The sequence below is a fragment of the Schistocerca gregaria genome, chromosome 7 (genome assembly GCF_023897955.1).
Source record: "Schistocerca gregaria isolate iqSchGreg1 chromosome 7, iqSchGreg1.2, whole genome shotgun sequence".
In the NCBI taxonomy this organism is placed as follows: domain Eukaryota; kingdom Metazoa; phylum Arthropoda; class Insecta; order Orthoptera; family Acrididae; genus Schistocerca; species Schistocerca gregaria.
The window spans coordinates 440212998-440237598 of record NC_064926.1 but is presented as its reverse complement, the minus strand read 5'-3'; the positions used below and the strand labels follow the sequence as shown (position 1 = coordinate 440237598).

Sequence of the window (24601 nt, the reverse complement as noted above, 5' to 3'; positions counted from 1 at the left end):
ATACATATGTGGTTGGCGGCACTGGTTGTTTGTCATCTTTGGAGAGAAGTGCCCTACCATCTTTCTGTAAAGTGTGAGCGGTAAAAAGGTGAGATAGACAAAGGAGAGTAGTTAATTTTGAGGCTGTTATTTATTCTTTGCCTGTTAGCTTGGTGAGGTCAGTTATACTTTTCTTGTCCATATTTAATAGGAAAGAGGGAGTTTTATTTTCATGGAAGTTTCAATATTATTAGAAACTCTAAAAAATGCAAATGGTTGCCCATGTGCGCGGTAATATGCCGTCAAGCTTTGTAGTGTCTTCAAAACTTGTATCTTCTTATTTGTAGCCATTAATTTATGATTGCTTGTCGTTAGCCTAGCAGTCTCGCTGAATTATCAGCAAGTAGTGTGAAGCGGGAATAAGAGTAAATTTTTATCTTAATGTTTTCATTATGTGACTCGTGAACAAAGATATAATTCAAATCGTTTTTCATGGTTATAATTGTCAGTTTATTATTTCATTACTTTTAATTCATTAGAAAACATTTTTTGCATTTTTATTTACGTGAATGTAAATTTTCTGTAAAGCCATGGCAGATCCGGAAAGAATTGGCGATGCGGCTGAAGATCTTGAAGAAATGGAGGAGGAAGAAGAACCAACAAAAGTTGCGATAACTGAAGAAATGTTACAGAGACCCGAAGTCTTGGCAGCGCTACAAGGAACTCTGCACAGAGAGATGATGGAGGTGGGTACTTAAACATGCTACATTTAATGTAGCAGCTGTGTGGGGGGGGGGGGGCGGCGGTTGCTTTTGTTTTGAACTCTTAAAATACTTTTGCGTACAAATATTATTTAGTTTTTGCAAATGACACGTTTGCTTATACAATCATGTTATGCTCTCCACACTCTCTATTGTTACTGTGTAGCCCACTTTTTGTAATTGTCTAAAATTTTTAAAAGCACTGCCATAACTGTTTTTGCAGTTAGATTCGAGATGTATTCTTGAGGTTTTCTTCCTAAATATTGGGGATACCTGGCCATAAATTCAGTTTCAGTGAAAAGGGAAGAGAGATCAGATTACAGTGAACTGTGCTGAATTTGTTAGTTGAACTCATCTCTTGTACTTTTATAAGTGAATCCCAAAATATACCTGGCATATAGGCCTAGTTGTTTTGAGAGATATTTTCCTCCCTTTGAAATATTACTTGCAGTGACCTGCACAATATGCCTTGAGATGTACTAAGTTAGATAGAAAGTTTGGTTGAGAGTTGATGAGAAATTGGGTGTAAGGTAAGGGTTGTAATGACTGTTCTGTGGCATAAGTGGGAGGGGTTGTCTGTGTTCATTGTTAACATTAGCCATGAATGTTACACATCAACCCTCTTGTGGTTTGTTCAGTCATTTCAGTTTTGGAAGAAATGTCATCCAACATTCACTACATGTTTAAAAGTGGAGATAAATTTAGAATTTTGTAACATAAATTTTGTGGTGACTGCAGTTTTGAAACTGTTTTTCTTCTCATAATTCAGCAGTTGAGTATGAATGTAGGTTGGTAGTTGCAATTTAGCAGAGTAAGGGGCGAGTCCATCTAAAACAAGAAACATGAGGAAATTGGCTGTAATTCACATTTTTAATATTTCCATTATACTTTTAAAAATGTCATAAATCCGATATCGGAACCTGGTGTATGTACAGACATTTAGAAGCCGGTTGATACAATGATGAAAAATTTCCTGTGCAGTTTATTCATTCATCTGTCCATCTAGAGATTAGAGCTGACAATGATTTGTCTTTCTGATATAGTGAAAACAATTGGCTTAATTACACACACGCACAATGTATTTTGAGGACTGGATTAGTGTGGATATAAGACTTTCCTATTTACTTTTGGATTCTCTTGTTTCTAGTGTTACCTGTAGAATACTAAATCCTGTAATGGTTGAATTTACCACGAGATAATGTTAAAATATTAGCTCCTTTGAAACACGCTCCTTCTGTACAACTGCCTAACCATACACGAAATTACTCGATTTTTACCAATTTAAAGAATTGGTGCTGGTGGAAGTTGCAAATCCACTGAGCAATATGTAGAATGTTAGGCTCTGAGCTTTGAAGCAGATAATATGGGTACTGTTTCATAACTTTGACAGTGGCACTCCAGCTGTGTGAGAAATGTATTGGATTCTCATATTAGGAAGGAATTGATTCCACATTGGAGCGATTCAATGAAGTGAAGTGTTGGGAATTATGCTACTTTTATCAATTTAATATGTGAAACGATTAATTGGAACAAAATTTGTAATACCTATTACTTCTTGCATGTGAGAGTTTTATTTAAAATTGGATGAGACTACCTAATCAAGGTCGTGGACTTAGATTCTTCACCCAATTGATCACTTGAGATTGTAAGATTGAGATGTAACTTCTTGCTAAAAGTAGGCAGTAAAATAACTCATGGAACTCCAGCTTGACACAAAGTGAAGGGAGTGTTTTTTACAACAGATGTGTGTGCTGTCTTAACTTTCAATGGTTGTTACTGAGATCCAGGCTTTGAAAGCTGTCCAAGTAAAAGTTCGGTTTTGTTTGTTGTAGATGAAGGTGCAACATGCATAGATCTGTTGTCAAACAGCACAATATACGTAAGAGAACAAGTCGGTACATAGATGCAATAGTTCCGCTTCACCTGTGGAAATTGATTGGGGAAGTTATAGGTAGATAAACAGCAGTTTCAAAAACATGACAAATGTTTTTGTCAAACATGCTTGCTGAATATGCATCACAGTAATTCAACCTGTACTCCTGAATAGCCACATACTTGTAGGAAATGTGAATTTCAGCTTTCCTATTCCACTTGTATTAGGTAAAACTGCTACACCCATGTGGTGATTGGTTCTCAATGTGTCATAATTGGTACAAAGTAATGTTTTCAATGTTTTCGTCATGTCTCTTGTAAACATCTAGTGTCTGCTGTTCAATATATACTGAAATGTGTAACTTCAGTGTGCACCAGTTCTAGGAAATTGCCTTTTTGCCATGTAACTTGCTGCCTGTTCACACCAGCTAGGTGTGAATGTTTGAGGCAGTATGAAATTTATAGAATAGGTCTGTGCATGTATTGTTAATGAGTGCTCGTCACAACCAGTAAAGAGAGCTGCTGTTCCTCATTGACAATGCTATGTGGATACAGAATATCGTAAAATTTATTACCAAAGAAACTACCATGGGTAGTTTCACCTGCTGCGGCCTGTGACAGCTAAGTGAATTGGGCCCAGTAGTGGATTATGCTCCCATTCTTGAAAACTACACTTAAAATTGTGCTTTGTGGCAGGCAGCAGGCAGTATGATGAGCTTTTGTTCTGAAATTAAGTGCTAGCATGACATGTCGATTAACTAATCGCATGAACAGTGGTGAAAGGCATAATTATGGATTATACATGCTACATTCAGTTTGATAATAAAATTGCCACACATTAAAATGCAATAAATTTAACTGAATAGTGTTAAAATCTTGTAATAATTAAAAAGACGTGGTTTAAATACTTATGTGGCTCAGTGGGGTTATGAGCCATATTATAAAGCCAAAGATCCAATGTTCCATCCTGAGTTGATTCTATAATTTTTTTACTTTCGCATATTGCTTCGTTCACCTTTGGCAGTGATTTTTGTTAATCTGAAAAATGACTCTGCAGTGTTTTTATTCCCCGTTGATCTTGGTGTGCTCTCAACAAATAACTGACATCACTTGTAGAAATTTGTTTCATGAGTGTTGAGCTGTTGCTTTATTGTTGGAACCATCCTGGCATTTACCTGACATTTAGGAAGACCCAAAGTAGAATAGGCTGACAGTGTGAGCATCCATTGCCAATATGAAGTTAGTGCCTTAACAAATGTATCTCATTTTACCTGAGTTCGTTCTTGTACATACTTGGAACAACTTAGTTTCACAGCTTGAAGTGATAGTCATGTCAGTGTGGCTAAGAAAGGCATGTGAATACTGGGACAAACTATATTCAGATAAAAATTGTTTTGAAAGATAATTCAGTGTAAGTGGTAAGAGACCAGCCACCACCCAATGTACTTCTTTCTCAAGTGCCGTGTGCTCACGATTGCCTGTTTTGTAAGTGTGAAGCGTGGCTAGCTGCTTGCAGGCAATATTGATTCCTGCCAGTGCAATCTCTCACTAACTTTAAAAGTTCTAAATATTCCGGCTTACAACAACTAATATTAGGAGCATAATCCTCAGCTAGACATTTTGGGTGTAAAGCTCTGTGTCTGGCTGTCTTAAGTTAATCCTCATAAACATGCACTTCAAAAGCACATAAGGTCAATATTTAGAATGGAATTATTTGGACATAGGAATTTTAAATAAAAATAATTACAAAACCCATGGAAAGCATTACCATCCTCAGTAGTTTGTATATGAAGTAAGTTTTCAAACCGGACCAGGTGTGTTACTATTTGAAGTTTATCAGGCAGGTAGTTTCTTCCCTTTTTTTATTCACTTGTATCAACTTTCATGATGCACTTCAGATGACTAGTCTCAGATGTTTGCAACTGCTGGTATGTCATAGTTATTCAATCTAAAAGTGTCTGCATGGTTCCTACATCTTTTCAAAATGCTTTAGCATAAGCCATCAGCACATGGACTGTGCATCATTGTTAAGTGCCGAGTTTGACAACATGATGTGGAATAGCACATTTGGGAGTCTTTCTGAATGTGTGGAGCAGTATCTAACATGTCAGGTATTCTGAGTGTTGACCAGTGAGATCGCACAATGCCACCTACATCACACACACACCCATCTTGTCCCAGCAAAGATCTGTGACTTTCCATATTGGCTTTCAGTTAAAGCCTATACGTATATATGCCATTTCTGAGTGCCAGCAAACTGAATCACTTGAAAACCCATTCTTAACTGGTAAAATGAGAAACATTATATTTGTGTCAAAAGAATTATTGTAACTTGTGTAGTAAGAGAGTACACCATTTGGAGGTAACTGCACACTGAGGAGCCACTGAAAACACATTCTTGGTGCAGTTTGTTATTAAATTTGTCTGTAACTCAGCTACATTAAAGCTTTTAGCAACATGCTAGGATTGGGCATCAATGATTTGTTATTGGTTTAGTGTAGTGAGTAGTGTTAACGATTCTCAACGAGCTGCATGAGATGGTAGTGGTTAGTCACACCAGGTCTACTTTCTTTCCTGGACATTCACATTTTTAGTACGTTCTGATACTTCATCATATGAGTATATAGTATATTATGTAAAGATAAGTTCACTTTTTCTTTAGTGAGTTTGATCTACAGGAGAACTTGCACTGCTTGTAAAAGGATATTTTGCTACTTTCTTTAAAGTTTAGTAATTCACATGTTGTAAAGATTCTGCTACTGGGTAGGTGCAATGATAAATTAAGAATGATCTTGGGGTTTTACTAAAGTGTGGGAATGGTGAAATAATGTTCATATTATGTCACAAACTGTTGCACTGTTTGTAATGAAACTTTTAAGTCTGTGTCCTTATTGGGCATGGTACTTTCCTTTTTGTCTTCAAACATGTACATGGATATTGAAGTTTTTTGTATATTACATATAGAACAACATGACTAGATATGGACAGTGGAGGAAGTGTGCATTTTAATAGATCTAATGTTGGAATTCTATGGGTGCCTGTTTATTAAAGTGTTTGTTACCACCTAGAAACCACCCCACTACTGCCTCTGGAGTGCATTCTGATCGCTTGTACCATGTTGGGGCCAATGTACTGTTCACACAAGTTGCCATAATTTGAGTGTTCAGCAGCATGCTGAACTTGGCACGGTCTTTGTACTGGTGCCTTAGGATTATGTTCCTAATATTAGTGGTTTCATGCTGCTAAAATATTTATAACGATTATCTTAAGAGTTGTTACCTCCAGATGGACACTATTAGAGTAATTTTAATTGCTTTAATTGCAGTATATCATCTTAAATTTGAATCTACATGTTTGACAGTAGGACATTCAGAGTTGTGAAACTTCGACAGTTTCGACAATTTAACTAGATACCATTTTTGTAACTGCCTAAATTGACTGTGATTTGGTGCACTGCTATATTTTTCCGGTCAGTGTTTGATGTGGCTAATAGTATATTGAAGAGTTTTGCTGTAATCTTAAACTGCTTTAAAACATGAAATGGAATATACACTAAAAATTGATATTAAAGGTGAATGGAAGGTTTCTGGGAATGTGCAATAGCCCATGCAAGAGGATTTTTAAGAAATTTGACTTTTGGATGGAAGTCAACTTCTTGTGACACCCTATTACGTAATTTTATGTAACAATTCTTTGTGGAATTCTGCAGATACTTTACCACCATTGTCTCGTACAGATCGTGAGAATAAGACGGAGCATAGACATCTGGTCATTCCTCCATTCACCTACATAATATTTGAATGAAAGAGGATAGTGCTGTGAGAGTAAAGGCAGTATATTTGATATAGGAATGGGTATGCTTGATTGCATCATGAGTACTATATCAGAAAAGTCTCTCCAGCAGTTGTTCATAATTTGCAGTGTGGACCACTTTTTCTGACTAATACTGTTGCTGTTGGCTTAAGAAGGAACCCAACAGCAGTGTTTCTTTTTTTGTTAGCTTTCAGCTGTGTGACACTAATGGATACAGGTGAAAGTTCATATAGCTGTGACAACACTGAGACATTGCCATAAAGTGTGTTGCCTCAGCCCACAACCTTCGTATGTGTACACCATTATAATTTTGGTATGAAGTGATATCGACAATGCACTATATGGTTGCTTTTTTTACTATGTACATAGATGTAAAGACATTCTCTTTTTATGTGACAGGAACAGGTGTGTTGACACATGTATTTCTTTAATTTGCAGGCTCTACCAGCTTCTGTGAAACGAAGAATAAAAGCATTAAAGAAACTTCAGCTTGAATCTACCCATATAGAAGCAAAATTTTATGAAGAAGTACATCTTTTAGAATGCAAATACCATAAGCTATACTCACCCTTGTATGAAAAAGTAAGTGTATGAAAATGTAAATTGCATGCCTTAAATCATATTACCCAAATTACAACAAAATTATTGTAAATGCATATATTAACTTACCTTTCATTTTTACTTTTTGTTTGCACCCTGTTTCACCATTGATTTTTGATTAACTACCCATGCTTATCTACATATGTGAATTATAGATGACCCATATACACGAGATACCAAGCAGTTAAAGGTGCTACAGTCTGGAACCCAGCAACCGCTACGGTCGCAGGTTCGAATCCTGACTCTGGCATGGATGTGTGTGATGTCCTTTAGTTAGGTTTAAGTAGTTCTAAGAGACTGATGACCTAAATTGACTACCATAGTGCTCAGAGCCATTTGAACCATTTTTATACACTAGATAAACAAATTCTGCTGGCTTGAAATCTTTGCTTTTCTAGTGCTCAGACATCACACATGGTCACAATAGTTTCCTAAGTAAACTGTACATTGGGATAAATGAAACCCTGTGTGTGTGAAAGTTGTAGTTTGTCATGGATAGGAATGGCTGAGTAACTGTACTTGCTGCAGAATAATTGCACAGATTTTTCTTGTAGTGTTATCAGCATAATTCTAAAAGTTCTTCCACCAGCACACAGTAATGTGCAAATTATAAGTGTAAGATTTTGTTCAGCTGTTTCTATCAAGAAGTGTTGGTTTTGTATGGACAAATTTTGATATTGGAGTATCAGAGGTGACACATTTGGAGGGGAATAGCTGGACTTAAAGGACAATGTATGCAAAGATAGACAAATTTCTAAGGCATGACAGTTGTAAAAACTGCTTTGAGGGAAAACCTGTGAAATGCTGCATCATATGAATGTAAAAAGTTCCAGTGGTGCCAAATACTTTTTCTGCTTTATTAGACACTAATACATCTGTAATTTTTTTAAATTACTTGATCATTTGATATACAGTGTAGTGCCAGTACCAAGAATATCTCAAATTTAAAAACTGTGACTAATAAGAGGACCTAAGAATAAGAATGAAAAATCTTACCAATTTAATGTTTAGTTGTAGACCACATGGAGTTCAAACTAATTTGAAGTTTCCAAATCTTGTCAACCTCTCTTCACTTATGCTAACCTGCTGTTGCCTCCCTCATGCTGAGGGACACTGTGTTGACTTTCCTAATGTAATTATCCGGCTTCCTTGAACATGTTTAGAAAGAAAACATTTGACTACCTGTTGCACCAATTTTTAGGCTATATCATTTGTATTTGCTGTCAACTACAGTTTACTCATTTACAACAGTTGGTTTAATCTGCAGAAAAATACATTTGTTTTTAATTTGTAGATGTTTCTGTACTATTGTGTGATAGTGGTTATAAAATGTAATCATGCTGTGCTAATTTCTGCAGCGGGGAGAAGTGATATCAGGCCTATATGAGCCAACAGATGCAGAATGTGAATGGGAATCTGATGATGAGAAGATTGATGAAGTGAGTGATGCCCTCAAGAAAAAAGTTAAAATTGATGGAGGTGACTCTGAAGGAGATAAAAATGAGTATGTACAAAATTATTTTTGTATAGTGATTTTGTGTTAACTGAATTTTGTATAATTATTGGATATTTCATTCACAGTGTGAATAAAAATGAAGATGTTAAGGGCATTCCAGACTTTTGGCTTACTATCTTTAAAAATGTCCAGTTGCTATCTGAAATGGTGCAAGAGCATGATGAACCAATTTTGAAACATCTAATTGATATTAAAGTAATATTTCTGGAGTCCAGTCCAATGGTGAGTTAAAAAAAATGCTACCTTTATGTAGCCTAATGTTTCTGAAAGACTCAGATTGTGACGAATTTTCTCTACCTTCCAGGGATTTGTTTTAGAATTTCATTTTTCACAAAATGAATACTTCTCCAATTCAGTTCTAACTAAGGAATATGAAATGAAGTGTAAGCCAGATGAAAGTGATCCCTTTAGTTTTGAGGGACCAGAAATATTTAAATGTAAAGTAAGTATGTAACAATTTTTCCTTCTTTATAGTAATGACTCATTTTATAAAATTCTTAAGACACAGCATTTGTGTAGAACAAAACATGTAAGATTTTCAGATTTTTAAATGCAATAGGTATAGCCATATAGCCAGTACACAGAATGACAGTAATTAGTTATCAATCCTCTGTGATTAGTTGTGGTATTCGTTTTCTGGATGTGTGAAAGTGATAAATGAGCATTTCATAAATTGTAAAAAATGAGTCTTATTTGTTTCCAGAGATGAAATGGTTTGAAATTGGTGTGGAAGCCATTTATGTTGCCAGCTAGCTTTTGATGCAGACCATTGAACTAATACTATCTTTTTTGATCTGGCTTATAAATTTGTATGCTGGGGAGAAGTTTCTGTGAATGTGTACAGTAGTATGTTGTGTTTAAGCCAAAATTTTTCATGAGTATAAATATTTTTAGGGGTGTGTTATTGACTGGAAAAAGGGGAAGAATGTTACAGTGAAGACAATTAAGAAGAAGCAGAAACATAAGTCTCGAGGTGCTGTGAGAACAGTTACAAAGACCATTCAGAATGATTCATTTTTCAACTTCTTTTCACCTCCAGCAGGTAAGTAACTAATTAAACTGAAATTTTTCATTAGTGATGGCAGTCGGTGATTTAACAATCATCCTCACAAGTTTCCACTCCGAAATTGTATTTTAGTTTAAAATGAAGAGTGAAAATCTCAAAGGAGATTGCTTGCTGTATTGTAGTATTCTTCCCTGAATTGTGGCTTAACTGTTTTTTCTTAAATATGGGACATGGAACTTTGTTATAAGTAAACATTCTTAAAACTGTCTTAATTTTAAGTGGGATGAGTTAATTGTGGCAGTAAGACTGAACAGGTAAAGTTGTAATAAATCTGTTAATGCTCCTTGTGTTTAAATTAGAATACGGGCTGGCTGACACCTTCAGGATGTGAAATTATATTACTGCTTTTATGCACATAAGCGAAAAAAACTTGGTACATTCTTTGTGTGTTTGTGCATCTTTATTTGCAGATGTTTGTATGCACACTTTCCAAATTGGGTTTTGCCATCTTTTCAGACATACTTTCCATTATTTGTATGCAGAAAACAAAGCTCTCTGCAGAAATATTTTATCTGCTACAAAATAGCATTTGTTATGGAAGTTCCATTTTGCATTTTTAAACAGAACGTGTTTCTGTATTCATATTTGATAAGTGTTGAATTTTTCAGGGCTGTACCTATAACATGGACTGGATAACTTGTTTCTCAAATAACTTGTGTTAATATACTTATCCCTTTATTTGGCAAATAGTGGAAATAAAGTTTTCAGTGCTTATATTTATTTATTATGCTTAAAGCACACAAGCAACATTGCCAGTGGGAGACCACATTTATACATATTATACAAAAATGTTTGCCAATAACCTCAAGCAAAAGGTTTTTTGCATAAATAATTTATACACACATTTATGCATTCCTGCTGTGTAATAGAACTGTTTAATTTTCCCTTCTAGTTCTTCTTGCAATGGAATTTTTGGAAATAGTTCCTCTTTGGAACACAGCACAATACTAGATTGCATTTTGAACACATGACTGTAGAAAATCCAGATGGGCAATAACAACCTTTGAGACCATATACAGGCCAATGCTCCATATTATCAAACCGGACATCTTGTGTAACAGTCGGAGCTGTTGGCTTCCTCCTCCTTGTTTTGTGGTGGTGTTATGTCTGCTGAGGGCCTTCCAACTTTTTTTCCCTGAAAACATCAAAGCATTGGCATTATCTGCCCTGAATGACTTCAGTGAGGACTTCTTGTCCAGACATTCTCTTTGAAATATCAGTCAGGCATTTACAACACTCAGATCTAGCATAAATGCAAACAATCTTGTGTACCAACATCGTTTTCATTGGTACTCTGTAGAGCTCTATCAGCATACCAGCAAGATCAACTCCTCCCATATGCTTCTTGTACTGACGTACAATACTGGGACGGGGCACATCAATTCTTCCTTTTTCATTGCTGTCCCATCATTTTACTGTTTATAATGGTTGGACACGACAATGAGCTTACAAGTGTCAGGATTTTATTGTTTTGAATATCTGTCGTAAGCATATGTAATATTCTAGTGGCACATGTCCCAACTATGGGCAATGTTGCTCACAGGCAACAAGTTTTATACTATTTATGTAATTTAAAACAATATTAGATTTAAACATTTCTGCTGTAAACTCACCTCTGGGCATTTCTTGAAGAAAACCTGCTAAAATTACTACCAATTTATTGAAATCCACTCTTTTAGAACCAAAATAAAACGCCCTGTTGCTCGCACGAGATCTCTGTAACACCACTGCACAAACTGCCATCTCGTGTAGAAAACCTAGAACTGTTACAACAACTGGCATTCAGTGTGTAAAGGAACGTTGCCTGGAGGCAACAATGCCAATAAAAGGCACTGGGTAGTGTTGTTCCATAAGGCCAATGTAAATTTGATGTAGTGTGAGAGCAACACTGCCAAATAAAGGGTTAAATGCAGTAACACCATAAAGGCAGTTTTTTTTCTATTAAGTGAATATTAAAGTAGAAATTTGGGGGAGTCAAGTGGTCCTTCTGTTGAAAAGTGGAAGTTGTATGAGAGGGTAAACAGTTTGTGAAACTTCAGTCTGATAGCTGCCTTTGTGGGCACTGAAATCACATAATTGTGTGGCCTATGAAGTTGGTGTGCAGTCTCAATGAATTGCCTTTGCTGCTGTGTTGTCATTAACCTGATTTATCAACCACTTGGAAAGGTCATTTGCATGTTGGATCAAACTTTAATCCCCAACTGTGTCAAAGAAATTGCCAGCTGTTTTGAACCTAAGTGTTGGAAGGAGACTGGTGGGAGTGCTCTGAAATTGGCTTTGCCACACGAACAGTTATCTAGTGCACATGCTCCTCCACTGGTCCTGGAAGACACACAATTTAAAGTCTAGACACCTTCAATCAGTGTTTTAACTTGGTGTAAAGTTTTCAGACTTCTCAAAAACCAAACTATAAAAATGAAAATTTAATGAACATACAAAATGTTGCTTAGTTAACCTTACACAAATTGGAGATACATGATATTTATTGAAGGCAACTATTTACTGTCAAAAGAATTTTATTAATATTCAGCTTTTCTTGCAATATAAGAAACACAGCATAAATAACATTGGTTTCCAGAAAAATAAAACTTCCTATTATGTGGCACTGTAATAGCATAAAGTAAGATTTACTACTTTTTGGGAAGCATAACCAAGATTTTCTCCATAGATGCAGTGCTGATAGAGCAAGGAAAAAGGCACCGATAAATTGTTAACATAGGTTAGTGTTTCTAATTAATCATAGGAATTTAAATTGATTTAATCACAAGCACAAAAGTCCAGTAGTCAAATTTTACACAGTTGGTTGGTTTTTGAAATACCAGTGTTTTTTTTCTGGATCTTGCCATAAATGAACAGTAATTGCTGATTGAAAAAAATGGAGGGAATACAAGTTGTTTGGTGACCTCAGTTTCTACAGTGGTGTTAATTGTAGTCAAAAACTGAAGTACAGATCATTAGTGAGGGTGTACAGTGTCCACTGGATGTAATGCTATAGTGGTTGTATTACTGTGGGGGGGGGGGGGGGTGCGTGGTATATGCTGGACTTTGAATGGGGCTCATTGTGTAAATATGATGTTGGAGTGTGTGATTCTTGTTGTTCAATGCCCTGTGAATGCTCGTAAATGCCATGTGACAGCATGACATCAGGCCATCTTGTCACGTATCAGTGATGAGGGGATGGTGTCTAGACAAGACAGCTTTTCCGAATGTACATTAACTGCTGCAACAAATTGATTTTTTAGTTAAATCTCCTGAAATATTAAACACTTCTACAATCATTTATGCTGGATAATAGAATTACATTGTAATGAGAAGCAGCTCAGCAGCTTACTGAAATTGGTGAATAGTTTGTCCATAGGAGTAAAATTACAGAATTTTGATGTATCATAATTATCCAGTTAGAACTGCCTTTTTCTTAAGAGGCTGCACTAGAACTAGTCTATTTTTAACATGTACTGGCCAATCAGTTTCATTGAAATAAAATGATACCTATTATAAACCTATACCTTTTATTGTTAAAATTTTAATAGGAAAAATATAAGCAAACATCTTAATTATAAAGTTAAAAATTTATCTTGCTTCAAATTTGCTGTTTCTTCAGGATGCCAAGGTTTGATGGTGGTGGTTAGGGTGAGACCATACAGCCCAGCTGAAATTGCTGAGGGAAGCATTTGGAAATGAAATGTTGTCCTGACTGTGGGCTTTGCAAAGCATTGAGCAGTAGGGTTGGTGCTAAAGGGAATTCAGCTGGTTGCCCTAAGTGAGAGGGAGACTTACTTTGGCCTGAATTCCTGAAGTGGATGGACAGGGTTGGAGGATAAAGAGAATACCATATTTATCCAAATGCAAGCTGAACCCCAGTAAGGGTTCAGAAAGAGAGAAATGAACCTTTTCAAGCCACACTTAAAAATCATCTGATGATTGAGTAAAGTAAAACCCCACTTTTACCCTATTAAAGGGGCTTCAAAACATGTTGTAAAATATTAAAGATTTCTGGCTTGCAGCCAGTTGTTAGCTTCCAGCTTCTGGAAGGTGGGAATTTATAAAATACCTTGTCAGTGTGGCATGTCATATAGGACAAACATTGCGAACAGAAAAACGTTGCACTGAACATAAATGCTGTACTCACCTTTTGCAACCTAGCAAGTCTGCAATTGCTGAGCATTGCATTTCCACTTGACACTCAATGGAGTATAACAAGACAACAATTTTGTCCACAGAAACATCCTTTTGGAACTCTGTCATTAAAGAATTAGTGGAAATTTGCATGACAGGCAATCTTGTCAATGGTGGCAATGGCTACCAGCTAAATAATGCGTGGAACCCGTCATCCCTAAGATATGCTCCAAACAAAGCTGCAGCAATTGACAACGCCAAAGACAGCTGAGTTCTGCAGTTCCACCAGCGAGGGCGCTGCTGGCGGGTGGTGTAGTTCGTCTGTCAATGATTTTGACACATGCAGAATATTCACTGCACACTAATTACAGAACGGAGAGCACCTTTGTCAGTCTTTGATGGCTCACCTGAGGATGGCTGGCAGTTGTCCAGTCAAAATATCGTGGATGGAAGCTAATGACAACTAGCTGCAAGCCCGAAGTCTTATTGAATATTTAGTACACTGGGAAAATTTTAAATTTCATATGTTGTAAAATGTTTCAAGCTTAAAAGTTATGCATCACATACCTCCTTGCATTTTTGTACTTTGTGATATATGTACATAACAGGTATCAAGACTTGTCAAGGAGTTACTACCCAATAAAAACTGCTGATTTAGCTTGAACTGTTTGTCTGGAAAGTAGGAAATTTTGACTCTGTTTCATATGTCATCGATGTTTTTGAAAGCTTGCAGCTGTCATTTGTTATTTAAATAATGAAATACTGCACTAGTTATGTATTTTTTTTCATGCTTAGCACTCCGCGTTTCGCGAATTTTTTCTCGTTGTCAAGTGCAAATATTGTTAACTATGTTTAGTGTCTCTCCTGTAGTCACTGAGGTTATTAGGTACTGTTCCTCAGTTATGTAGTGCGTGTACACACACACACACACACACACACACACACACACACACACACACACACACACACACACACACACACACACACACAATCTTAAAAAATTTATGTAACTGGCACTGTATTTATACTAAAAAGTAAACATTTGAGCAATGCTAGAGTGAGTGATGGGGTCAACTAGTACAAGTGGCCAAATGCGGAAACACGCTAAATGATTCAACAAAGGTGTTGTGACAATGACCACAATTACAAAAAGGCTTTTGTGCAGTAGAGACAGTTTGGAAAAGGTTGTGATTGATCAGAATATCTTTATTTGAACAAACCTAGTTACTTCCATTAACCACAATGCCAAATAGAGCTTTGCAGTGGCGGGAGGTACGACATGAATTGTTCCAGGGGGTACGCGTTTACCAGTTACAATCTGCTGAGTGTAGCACTCTGGTGTAAAGAAGCTTACCACGTAATATTTATAAGCACTACTGGATACTCAACATCATGCTAGCATTATTTTTTTCCACAAACACTTTTTCGTAATGTGTAAATTCCGGAAAATTATAGATATGTTTATGAAAAATTGGGTGCAAATTGACATTGTGGACATACAAAATTGACGGAAAGTATAAAAATGTCATAAATGGCAGGAAAGATGTTAATTTTGGGAAGTTGCCTTTATCAGCTTGCAGAGATTTATGGGGAGTAGTACTTTTGTAGCAAATCACATGGAATTAAATTTAGTCTGGACACTTAAAATTACTGTATTGCAAACACTGACGGCAGTGAAAATTCACAATTTTTATCAAAATATTCAGAGTGGAACTAGGGCAGCTGGGGCCACTAACTGGGCAAGTGTCGGTCTACGTCAGTCTTTCCATGTGACATGAATGTCAGTGTTTTTTAATGAAATACGTTTTTAATCTAAGGAAGTTACATTTTGCCTTGACAATGCTACAGTTGATTTAAAGAATATGAAGTAGGTGAAGAGCAATCCTCATTCTCAGAAGCTATGCATAGTCTGTGTTAGGGCACTTTCTTAGATTACTTTAACATTCTAAATGACATAAGTTTGCACAGAATCCTTTCAAATTGAAATTCAGTACAAAGTATGAACTGTAAGTTATCACCATTGTGGAAAATCTTTCTCCTGCATTGTGTGTGTCTGTTAAGACTTGTTCAACGAACAAGTTAGGGTAAAGTTGCCTAGAATATAGGTATCTGTAATTGGGAACTATACACAGGTGGGCTGAGAGAAGTGATACTGCAGGTGAGTCTCCCTGCACTGCATACATTAATAGCAAGGATTTATGTCTCAAATATTGCCTGCAATGAGAAATGGCTTGATGTATGCAGATATGTTGATAGCTTCTGATGGAGTTGGAGCTGTTGAAATGTAAAACTATATTTACCATGCGTGCCAACTTCTAAAAGTTTATTAAAATGTCCATTTTGATAGTGTGTACACAATTATTTATTGCTGTGAATATTTGAAAAACTGCGTCAATTCAAAGGTGAGCAATGTTAAATTTGAATTTCTGCCATGATAATATTTAACGTTCAGTACTCGGAAATAACTGAACTGCTTCTGTGGCAAAATGCTGGCTTTTAGTGGTGTCTTTCAGAACTTCCTAAGACTTTGGCCCTGAATCTAAACTGCAGGTGCATTTTTGGACCACGAAAATAGAAAAAACGATCTTGCATTTGGGTAAATGTGGTAAGCTGTTGGTACAAGCTGTAGAGACAGGTGGTGGACCACTAGAATCTGTATGTACTTCTTGTGCTTCTGCAGTGTATGGGGGTCCAATTGGCTTACCACTGTCGCAGACTTGGTAGCATTTAGAAATGGAAAAAAACTAGCCTCCATATGAGTAAACCACAAAGCTGGATTGTGTGAGCAGACAGGTGGTAGCCTTACAGCCAGTCATGACATCGTGAGAATATAGTAAACAATCATTTTGTGCAAATCTTTCATAAGCACTCATTAATCCAATGATATTACGTAGGTAAATCGTGTCGCTCCACTTTCTAGGTAAAAGCTGTGCAGGCTGTTGTTTGACTTAGAACCTGTGTGTGCTGGATACGATGGAACCAGATGACACAAAAAGCTACCTCAAATGACAGCTTTATTGATCAGTCACAGGATATGATGAAAAAATACAGTTAGATCAATCATTCTGAGAGCTAGCAATGCAAAATCACGTAACATCCAAAGAATAGATCAGATTTATCTCATAAGTGTGCACAACCTAATTACATGCATGGAAGGTAGAAAATATAAAAATCGTGAAGAACAACACTGAGACATTAAACATAAACACTGCCTCTGTCATGTGTGTGATATTTGGCTGTGCAATGTTTGTAAATACAAGACATGTGCGACACTTAACCATCACAGCTTCGAAAGGTAGTTAATTTCCCTAAGTTTATGCTGAGAGTAAATTACAGAAATTACACCCCTAGTTGAATTGCTTCCACACTAGTAACAGTCCTTAGGGAGCCAGTGACTTTCATTGTTCAGTGAGCCACAGCTAACTTCTGTCCATTGACTCAAGCTTATCTCTTGCTGCATCTAACTGCAGATGTTCCTCACATCTAACTCCTTTACCTCATACTTCCTCTTTCCTGACCATCGAGTATGGGTCTTCGACACTCGGTCCTAGTTTTCTTGCATATCCTTTTACTCCGCCAGACCTACATGAAGTACTGTTAATTAGCTCCCCATTGCCTTATTGGCTACTCGTGTGTTCCTCTTCTCTACAAGGAGAGGATAGGAAGCTTTTCCTTAAAAGGCCTCATTATGTCAAAACCTCTTAACTGGCTTCTTTCAAGAAAGCGTATTCCCCACTGCAAGCCCTCTGCATTTCTCTTGCATATTGCTTGCTCTTTCTGTGATGACTCTTTCATTGTTTAATGACCTACACTTATTAATTCTGTCACTGAACCTGTTTCTGTGCCCTCCCCCCCCCCCCCCCCCCCTTGTCAATTGTTTCCTGGACTAGTTTTGTAACTGTGGACACTAGTTGTAGTAAATGTTTGGTTGTTTCTTCTGAATATGTCAAGATTACCAAGGTTGTGGCTGAGGTAGGCTTTGAGAACACATCTGTATTGTTTGGATGCTTAGATTTCGCATTGACATGAGAATGCTGGACTCGCATTCGGGAGGACAACAGTTCAATCCCGTGTCTGGCTATCCTGATTTAGGTTTTTCTGATTTCCCTAAATCGCTCCAGGCAAATGCTGGGATGGTTCCTTTCAAAGGGCGTGGCAGACTCCTGTCCCCATCCTTTCCTAATCCGATGAGACAGACCTCGCTGTCTGGTCTCCTCCCCCAAAACAACCCAACAACATGAGAATGTGATAGTATTCCTTAGTCTCTTGTTTCCAGCATGTCAACTGCTTGCTGCTCTCAGTGGTTGTGTGAAATCAGCAGTTCACACACCCTATTTCATTACAATCATTTCATAGTGAAGGATGACACCCTTGTTGCATTAAACACATTAAGTACTCCACTGGCACCCATGTCTCGCACAGAAATGTTTACTGACATTTTTTCAATTTTAAATTGGTTTAATTCCAACTACAGGCAGTCCACAATTTATGTACGCTAGATGTTAATAAAAAGTGAAGGTAAGTAGTTTACATTTTCCGTGGTTGTCAGCATGACAAAATTTGCTACGCCCTCACCAGTCCCTTCTGCATATTTTTTCTAGTTTCCAAGGCAACCACACAGAAGTGATGGACCACAGCAATCCATTGCCAGGATTTGCAATCTTTCCAGAGGTCATGAGTGTGGGCAGGTTGCAATGATCACTTATCTGGAATTTTCTTGTGGTTCAGTGTATGAAATGGGTGTGTGATATGGTTGTATGCCTGTGACTAGTCTGAGTACGTATTGAGGTTAGGAATTTTGTTTCATTTAGCTTTCCCATGTTGACTGAGAACTTTGTGAGAATTCATAATTGTTAAAGGACCATGAACCAATCTGAGAAGTGAAAAGAAACCAGAATTGAATTATTGTAAGTAATAAAAATATATGGTAAATACATTGTTTTCAGATTTTTTATCAATAAGCATTTTCAAGGTCGTACTGTTGAAATAAAATGGATGGAACTTAATTAGCACATACAAGGCTCCATCTGATTTATTTATGAGGGTTACAATCATTATTCAAGTTTTTAGATGCTAGACAAAATGAAATGCCTTAATGTTAAGGAGAAATGACTTTAAGACAAATAGATTATGCAACTTGAAATCACTTGTTTCATATGGTTTAAACACCCCTCTCACAATTTACAACAGGAGTTACTGCAGTGAGCAATGCTGCTATTGATAACATTTCTATGCAGACATTCAAATTGCAGAAGAAATTGTGTAAATACGTGCAGTTATTCAATGAATGAAAAAAGAATTTTTTGCACACTGGAAAATGAACACAATCTCTATGGTGCCAATGCACATCACCTAAACTGTCAGAGCTTCACTTGTAAATGTAAGACAGCCACTGTAATAATCTTTTTGCATGATGTAAAAAAGGTTCTCAGCATCCATAGTTTAATCTGTGAATGTAAGATGACTTTGTATTTTCCAAATGAGTGGTTTAGGAAAAATCTTTTACTAAATACAGTAGATAACAATCTCTAATCATGTATTCTTTGAACTGCCCTTACATTCACACATTAGGACTAGGCTATAGGAGCAGTGTGGATGTAAAACCATCAACAAAACTGGTCTTTTGACACATTTGGTTGTTAATAATAAATGTGTTAAAAAGGTTATTGCTTCAATATACTGGCCTGCAAGAAAGATACAAAAATATTTGAGGAAAAAGACTGCAAGTTAAAATAATATTGAGAAAGCCTTGTAGATGTGGTTGTGGGTATTATGAAGAGAAGTCTAAAAAACCAGCTGTAAGGGAACATTCCTTTGACCTTGGAAGCTAAAAGATAATTGTAATTTTAACCAGTTTGGTTAGATTTTCCATTTTTGATACCAGACAGTGCAGTAGCAAGAAGAGTGAAATTGGCTTTGATTTTTAAAACTTTCTCCCCATGATTTGTACTACTGCCAGACTTCTTTTAGTGCACCAGTAAGCCAGTGGTGCACACTGATGCCACTTTCTGCCAAGAAAGTAAGAGTTGGTTTGAAAAAGTTCTCTGAAATTTCATAATTTTGTAAAATAAATTGGTGGGAATTTTTAGTCAGTTGGAAGTTATCTGGTAAAGTCTAGTTCTTCTTGGTTTTACCCATACATGTATTAAATTTGTGTAGAATTGATTTCTGGCATAGCTAAAATATAAAGTTCTGAAATTATTTTTCAGTTCCCGATGACCAAGATGCTGAAATTGATGAAGAAACACGTGCTTTGCTGACTACAGACTTCGAAATTGGTCATTACATCAGAGAGAGAATTGTTCCGAGAGCTGTCCTGTATTATACAGGTGAGAATATGCATAATCATAGCTATTTTCTGTTAATCTTAAAAATGAAAAGTTGTGCTGAAACACTTCTTTTGAAATAATTAAGTCCCGAAATACATAAACATGAATGAATGTTGTTGAAAACACACAGATTATTTAATGTGCAGATTGCAATAACTGTTCACAAGATTTCAGCAGAAATTTGAAGACCTCACCTGTTAACAGTGGTAAGGAATAAGTTGGTTATTTCAAGAAATTGTTCAGTATTTTTTGTTTCTAGATCATGCAATGTGGTCTTTTTATTCAAAAAGTCATGTACAGTAATGACATTTTTAAATGGGCAAATTCTCTCCAAATTTTAAAAATTGTTTAAATAATTAATGGAAAATTTCATTTAAAGATGTGAAACAAATACTAACAAAGTGATAGAGGGGCTGACCTGTACTTACCTCAGCTCAGTACAGCCGATAGATACAAAAAAGGAAAATTTATATTCCTTTTTTTATCTATCGGCTATACTGAGCTGAGGTAAGTACTGGCCAGCCCCTCTATCACTTTGTTAGTATTTGTTACAAATTAAGTTTATTAGTTTCGTGCAAACTGACTGAACTTGTATTATAATTAACTTACCACTGTTTACTTTCCATGCAAAATTAAATGGTCTTTGAAACCTGTGAAATTTAAAAGGTATGTTTCAGTACCCTTAAAATAAGATATCACACAGTGGGTAATAATTGCTAATAACGAACATAGCAGAACCAACATTTTTATTGGCAGTCACCTACAGTGTTGGTTTACACAATTCTTCCACACCTTATACACCTCTTTCAAGAGGCCTACTTTTATCTTGGGTTATTTTTGAAATCAATTAAGGTATTTTAAGTCTGTCTTGTGACAAGGATATGTTAATTTTTCTCGCCAAATGTTTCATTTTATTGAAATAAAGTATCAGTGGCCTTAAAAAGACCACATACCATTTGGCTTGCCTTCTCCATCTAAAAACAGTTAATTACAAATGATGTTAGTACTTACTATTTTTCTCACATCAGGAAATGCAATCTGTTTGCAAGTTCTTTTTTAGGTATTTCCTAGTCTTCACTATTGTTTCTTATACTGTAGCTGCAAAGACATTGTCAGCTTGCATCTTAATTTACTGTGAAATCTCAATTTGTCAGGGGAAAACGCTAAAACTTGTCAGAAAATCAGGGAAATGTGCTTGGGGAAACTTGCGGCAACCTTGTTTATGTTGATTGCTATGCTCCAGAATGCTTTCTAAAATTTTATTATAAAATAGCATTTTTGCTTGGAAGTGGGGCTTTGCTCTTGTATATTTAAATGTGCAAAGTATTTTACAAGTGGCCAGATTTCTCCCTTTGTGACAGTTCTTGTGATTCTCCCAGCTGGGTTTTCAAATTTCACTGTGAGGGGTTTTATTTTTTGCGCGCACTCACTCACTCCATTGGATACCGAATTAGTATTTGAAGCATGACACTAGTTTTTCAGGAATTGTTGGCTTACTGTTGTGAAATGTACACAGAAGTTTGCCAGTAGCCTTTCCATTCTAAGACTGTTGATGATACTGCAGTGTGTTGAAGCTGAAGTATTTTTCTTGTTTTAGCTAATTTTCCTGAATTAGCTGATTGTCTCTAATGTATGCTGTCCTGAACATACTGACAATTCTGTATTGCAATCACTTTATAATTGGGTAACTGTACAGTAGCACTTATTCAGCACCACATTTTCAAATGTACAGTTTATTTGAAGTCTTAGTGCCAAAATTGCCTTGTTAATTTCAGTTGTTGCAAGGAAATATAATGTAAGATGTTAGTGCCTGTCTATGTACAAGCTGTGAAGAGGCCTAAGTAACTTGCTGAAATTGGGTGAAATTTTCATTGTGAATCAGTTTTAGCAATAAAAAAAATGTTTATTGGATTAATTTTTGTAGGTGAAGCATTAGAAGATGAAGATTTTGAAGAGGAAGAGGAGGGTGAAGAAGGTGAAGAAGAGGAAGATGACGATGATGATCCTACATACAAGCCTGGCAATCGTATTTCTGTTCGTTCTGGTAATAATCCAACACCAGGTGACTGTAAACAACAGTAGCAGTTTGGTGTTTGCAGCCGCTCACACTCTTGAATCTGCTTCTCTTTTTTGTATGAAAAATTAAAAATAGTATAATGCTAAATTCTTAAAAATTGGCAAATCATGTTTGTTACATTGATACATGTTTTATAATGTTCGTTTAAAATTGTCTGTTGGTTAGTTTTCTTATTATAAGAACTATTTTCACTGTACACCCATGTTGAGTGCTTGAACCACAATGGTTGTCAATAAAGCAAGCATTTTTATAAAAACATTTTGTTACATGTGTTAGTGCCAAATGAGACTGCTATAATTTTTTGTGTGGTATTAAGAAATGAACTGCACAACTTATTGTTGGTAATGACAAAGTGTAACAGGAATTGTGTTGCTTTGGTTTGTCATGAATTACTGCAAGAAATTAATGCAGATGTTGTGTATCTGCAGCTTCTGGTGATGTATGTGTACATTGACTGTGTTTGTGAAACAGCATCTCAAAAATTCTGTGGATCAGACCTTCGTTGAATGCTGTTTTCAAGAGTTAATCACAACTGTTGTGTAATATATTTTTTTGAAAAACAAGTGTGTTTAAACACTGAAGACTTGGTCGCAACCCTTGCCACACCCTTCTACTGCACAGAATGTGGTTTAGGATATCTTGTTCATTAGAGAGAGGTGTGTGTGTGTGTGTGTGTGTGTGTGTGTGTGTGTGTGTGTGTGTGTGTGTGTGTGTGTGAGTGTGAAAGATAGTTGAATTAAGTGGCACCTATTAACTGTATCTTTATACCTATGCAATGTGAAATGGACTGCAAACGTAAGAAATTATCATGCTTATGCTATTGTAACATTAGTTTGATGATACAACATTAAAACACACTTTCTGCAGTTTCATGGTCTCCAATTTTAGATACCATAGTATTTTATTTTTTCAGTTTTGGTGCTGAGGAAGCTTTTTCAAAATTTTGTTATCTGACACATTAGTGACTTTGTCGAAAGTGTCTGTACATCTAATTGGTGCAGATAATTTAAAAGCTCCTATTTTACAATATTCACAAAATATTACTGAGGCTTTCTTGCTCTGAATTACTTGCTGATTGGGGATTCAAACTATGGTAGCAATGGTGTGAATTATGTACATGGTTTTTAATTGTCTCCATTTTAATTGTGGTGTACACTGAACATTTGTTGCACCTTGTTTCCTCACCTGCAGAATTATTTACTTTTTTTAAAAAATGCATGGTAGTTTTCTGCTGTAGTTGCAGAGTTTTCTATGGTGGAAATGTTTCGCATGAGTAGTATACTATGAAAAATTCCATATGTGCCTTTGAAGGCTGGTAACTTAAATTGCATTGTGATTGGAAACCCTTTTAATAAAAACTTGTTGAAATTATTGTAATAATAGTAACTCAGGAAAGTACACGACTGCTAGTTTGTATACTACATATTGTATTTTAAAATTGTTCAGCTCCAAATCTTGTTTTGAGCTGCGTTTACTGTTGTGGAAAGGATAAAAATGACCTTTCAGTTGTTATTAAATAGTATACAGTACTGCTATCATTTATTGCACATTATCACTGCATGGTTCCTTGTAAGAACAGAATGTAGGTTACATTCTTAAGGCTGCTTTTAGTGCTTTATCAAACATGAATATCAAAGATCTATCATTGTTTCTGATCTGATTTTGTAACTCATTTTGTAATAAAATGCATTTTGCTGTAGAAAGCTTTCGTCTTTTGAACATTATCTTCATGGATGTTTCTCTTATTTTTCAACCATTTGGAAAATAACATGTATACCTCAAACAGTGTATTAATTTTACTATTTAAAAATGTAGATCATAAAATGCTTATGCCAGAGTAGTAAAAATGTCCTTGCTGTTGGTTTGTACACCAATGTAAAAGGGAGCTGTGTGTGTAGTTTTAGTTGTGGGAACCAGGTAACAGGTATTTACAGGGAAACCAGACTTAACACTCCTTAAGGAACTTCACAAAATTATGGGAAATTCTTAAGACTATTTTATCAAACATTAGTAAGCTACTTCATTACAGTGAAACCTCTTTATAATGTTCCTCCATATGTTTTCCTCTGTTACATCTGTTTATTTTATCTTTACTAAAAGCCCATATGACAAAAGTTGAATTTTGCTCTTTACTTTCTCTATATTACAATTTTCTCAATGTAATGCTCATATTTTTGGGGCCCTGGTCAATTATTTACCTCTTTATAACATTTAAGTGACTGGATGTAGACACAGTTTTCCACTCTGTGGATTCAGTTTGCACTTGTGGTTGTGATGCTGCCACTCTACGAACTGCTGCACTGACACTGGTGTATAGCACTACAGAATACTGTGCCCCAGCCTGGAGCAGAAGCCCGCATGCCAAAAATGGATGTACGACTAAATGCACTCTGAGAACTGTCACCGGCACTCTTAGGCCAACCCCTGTTGAGTGGCTTTTGGTGCTGGCAAATATCGCTCCTGCTTCCATAC

General features: G+C 36.2%; 1 protein-coding gene across 2 annotated transcripts; it reads left to right on the top strand.

The window, feature by feature from the left end:
- Positions 1 to 23833, top strand: LOC126281646 (nucleosome assembly protein 1-like 1). 2 transcript variants are annotated; one of them, XM_049980782.1, is made up of 9 exons: positions 1 to 88; positions 568 to 725; positions 6864 to 7007; positions 8384 to 8529; positions 8607 to 8763; positions 8846 to 8983; positions 9436 to 9583; positions 19933 to 20052; positions 21977 to 23833. In XM_049980782.1, exons 2-9 carry the CDS (start codon positions 570 to 572, stop codon positions 22132 to 22134), a joined length of 1167 nt encoding a protein of 388 aa, XP_049836739.1. In that variant the 5' UTR covers positions 1 to 88; positions 568 to 569; the 3' UTR covers positions 22135 to 23833. The 2 variants fall into 2 exon arrangements, with proteins under 2 accessions (XP_049836739.1, XP_049836740.1); XM_049980783.1 differs by having other exon boundaries at positions 52 to 157.
- Positions 23834 to 24601: the final 768 nt, after the last annotated feature.

Excerpts from the sequence above, each read along its gene's own strand:
- LOC126281646 (XM_049980782.1), top strand. The coding sequence starts at position 570 with ATGGCAGATCCGGAAAGAATTGGCGATGCGGCTGAAGATCTTGAAGAA. Across the intron at positions 8,764-8,845 it reads TTCTGGAGTCCAGTCCAATG|GGATTTGTTTTAGAATTTCA; the intron begins GTGAGTTAAAAA and ends TCTACCTTCCAG. Across the intron at positions 8,984-9,435 it reads CAGAAATATTTAAATGTAAA|GGGTGTGTTATTGACTGGAA; the intron begins GTAAGTATGTAA and ends AAATATTTTTAG.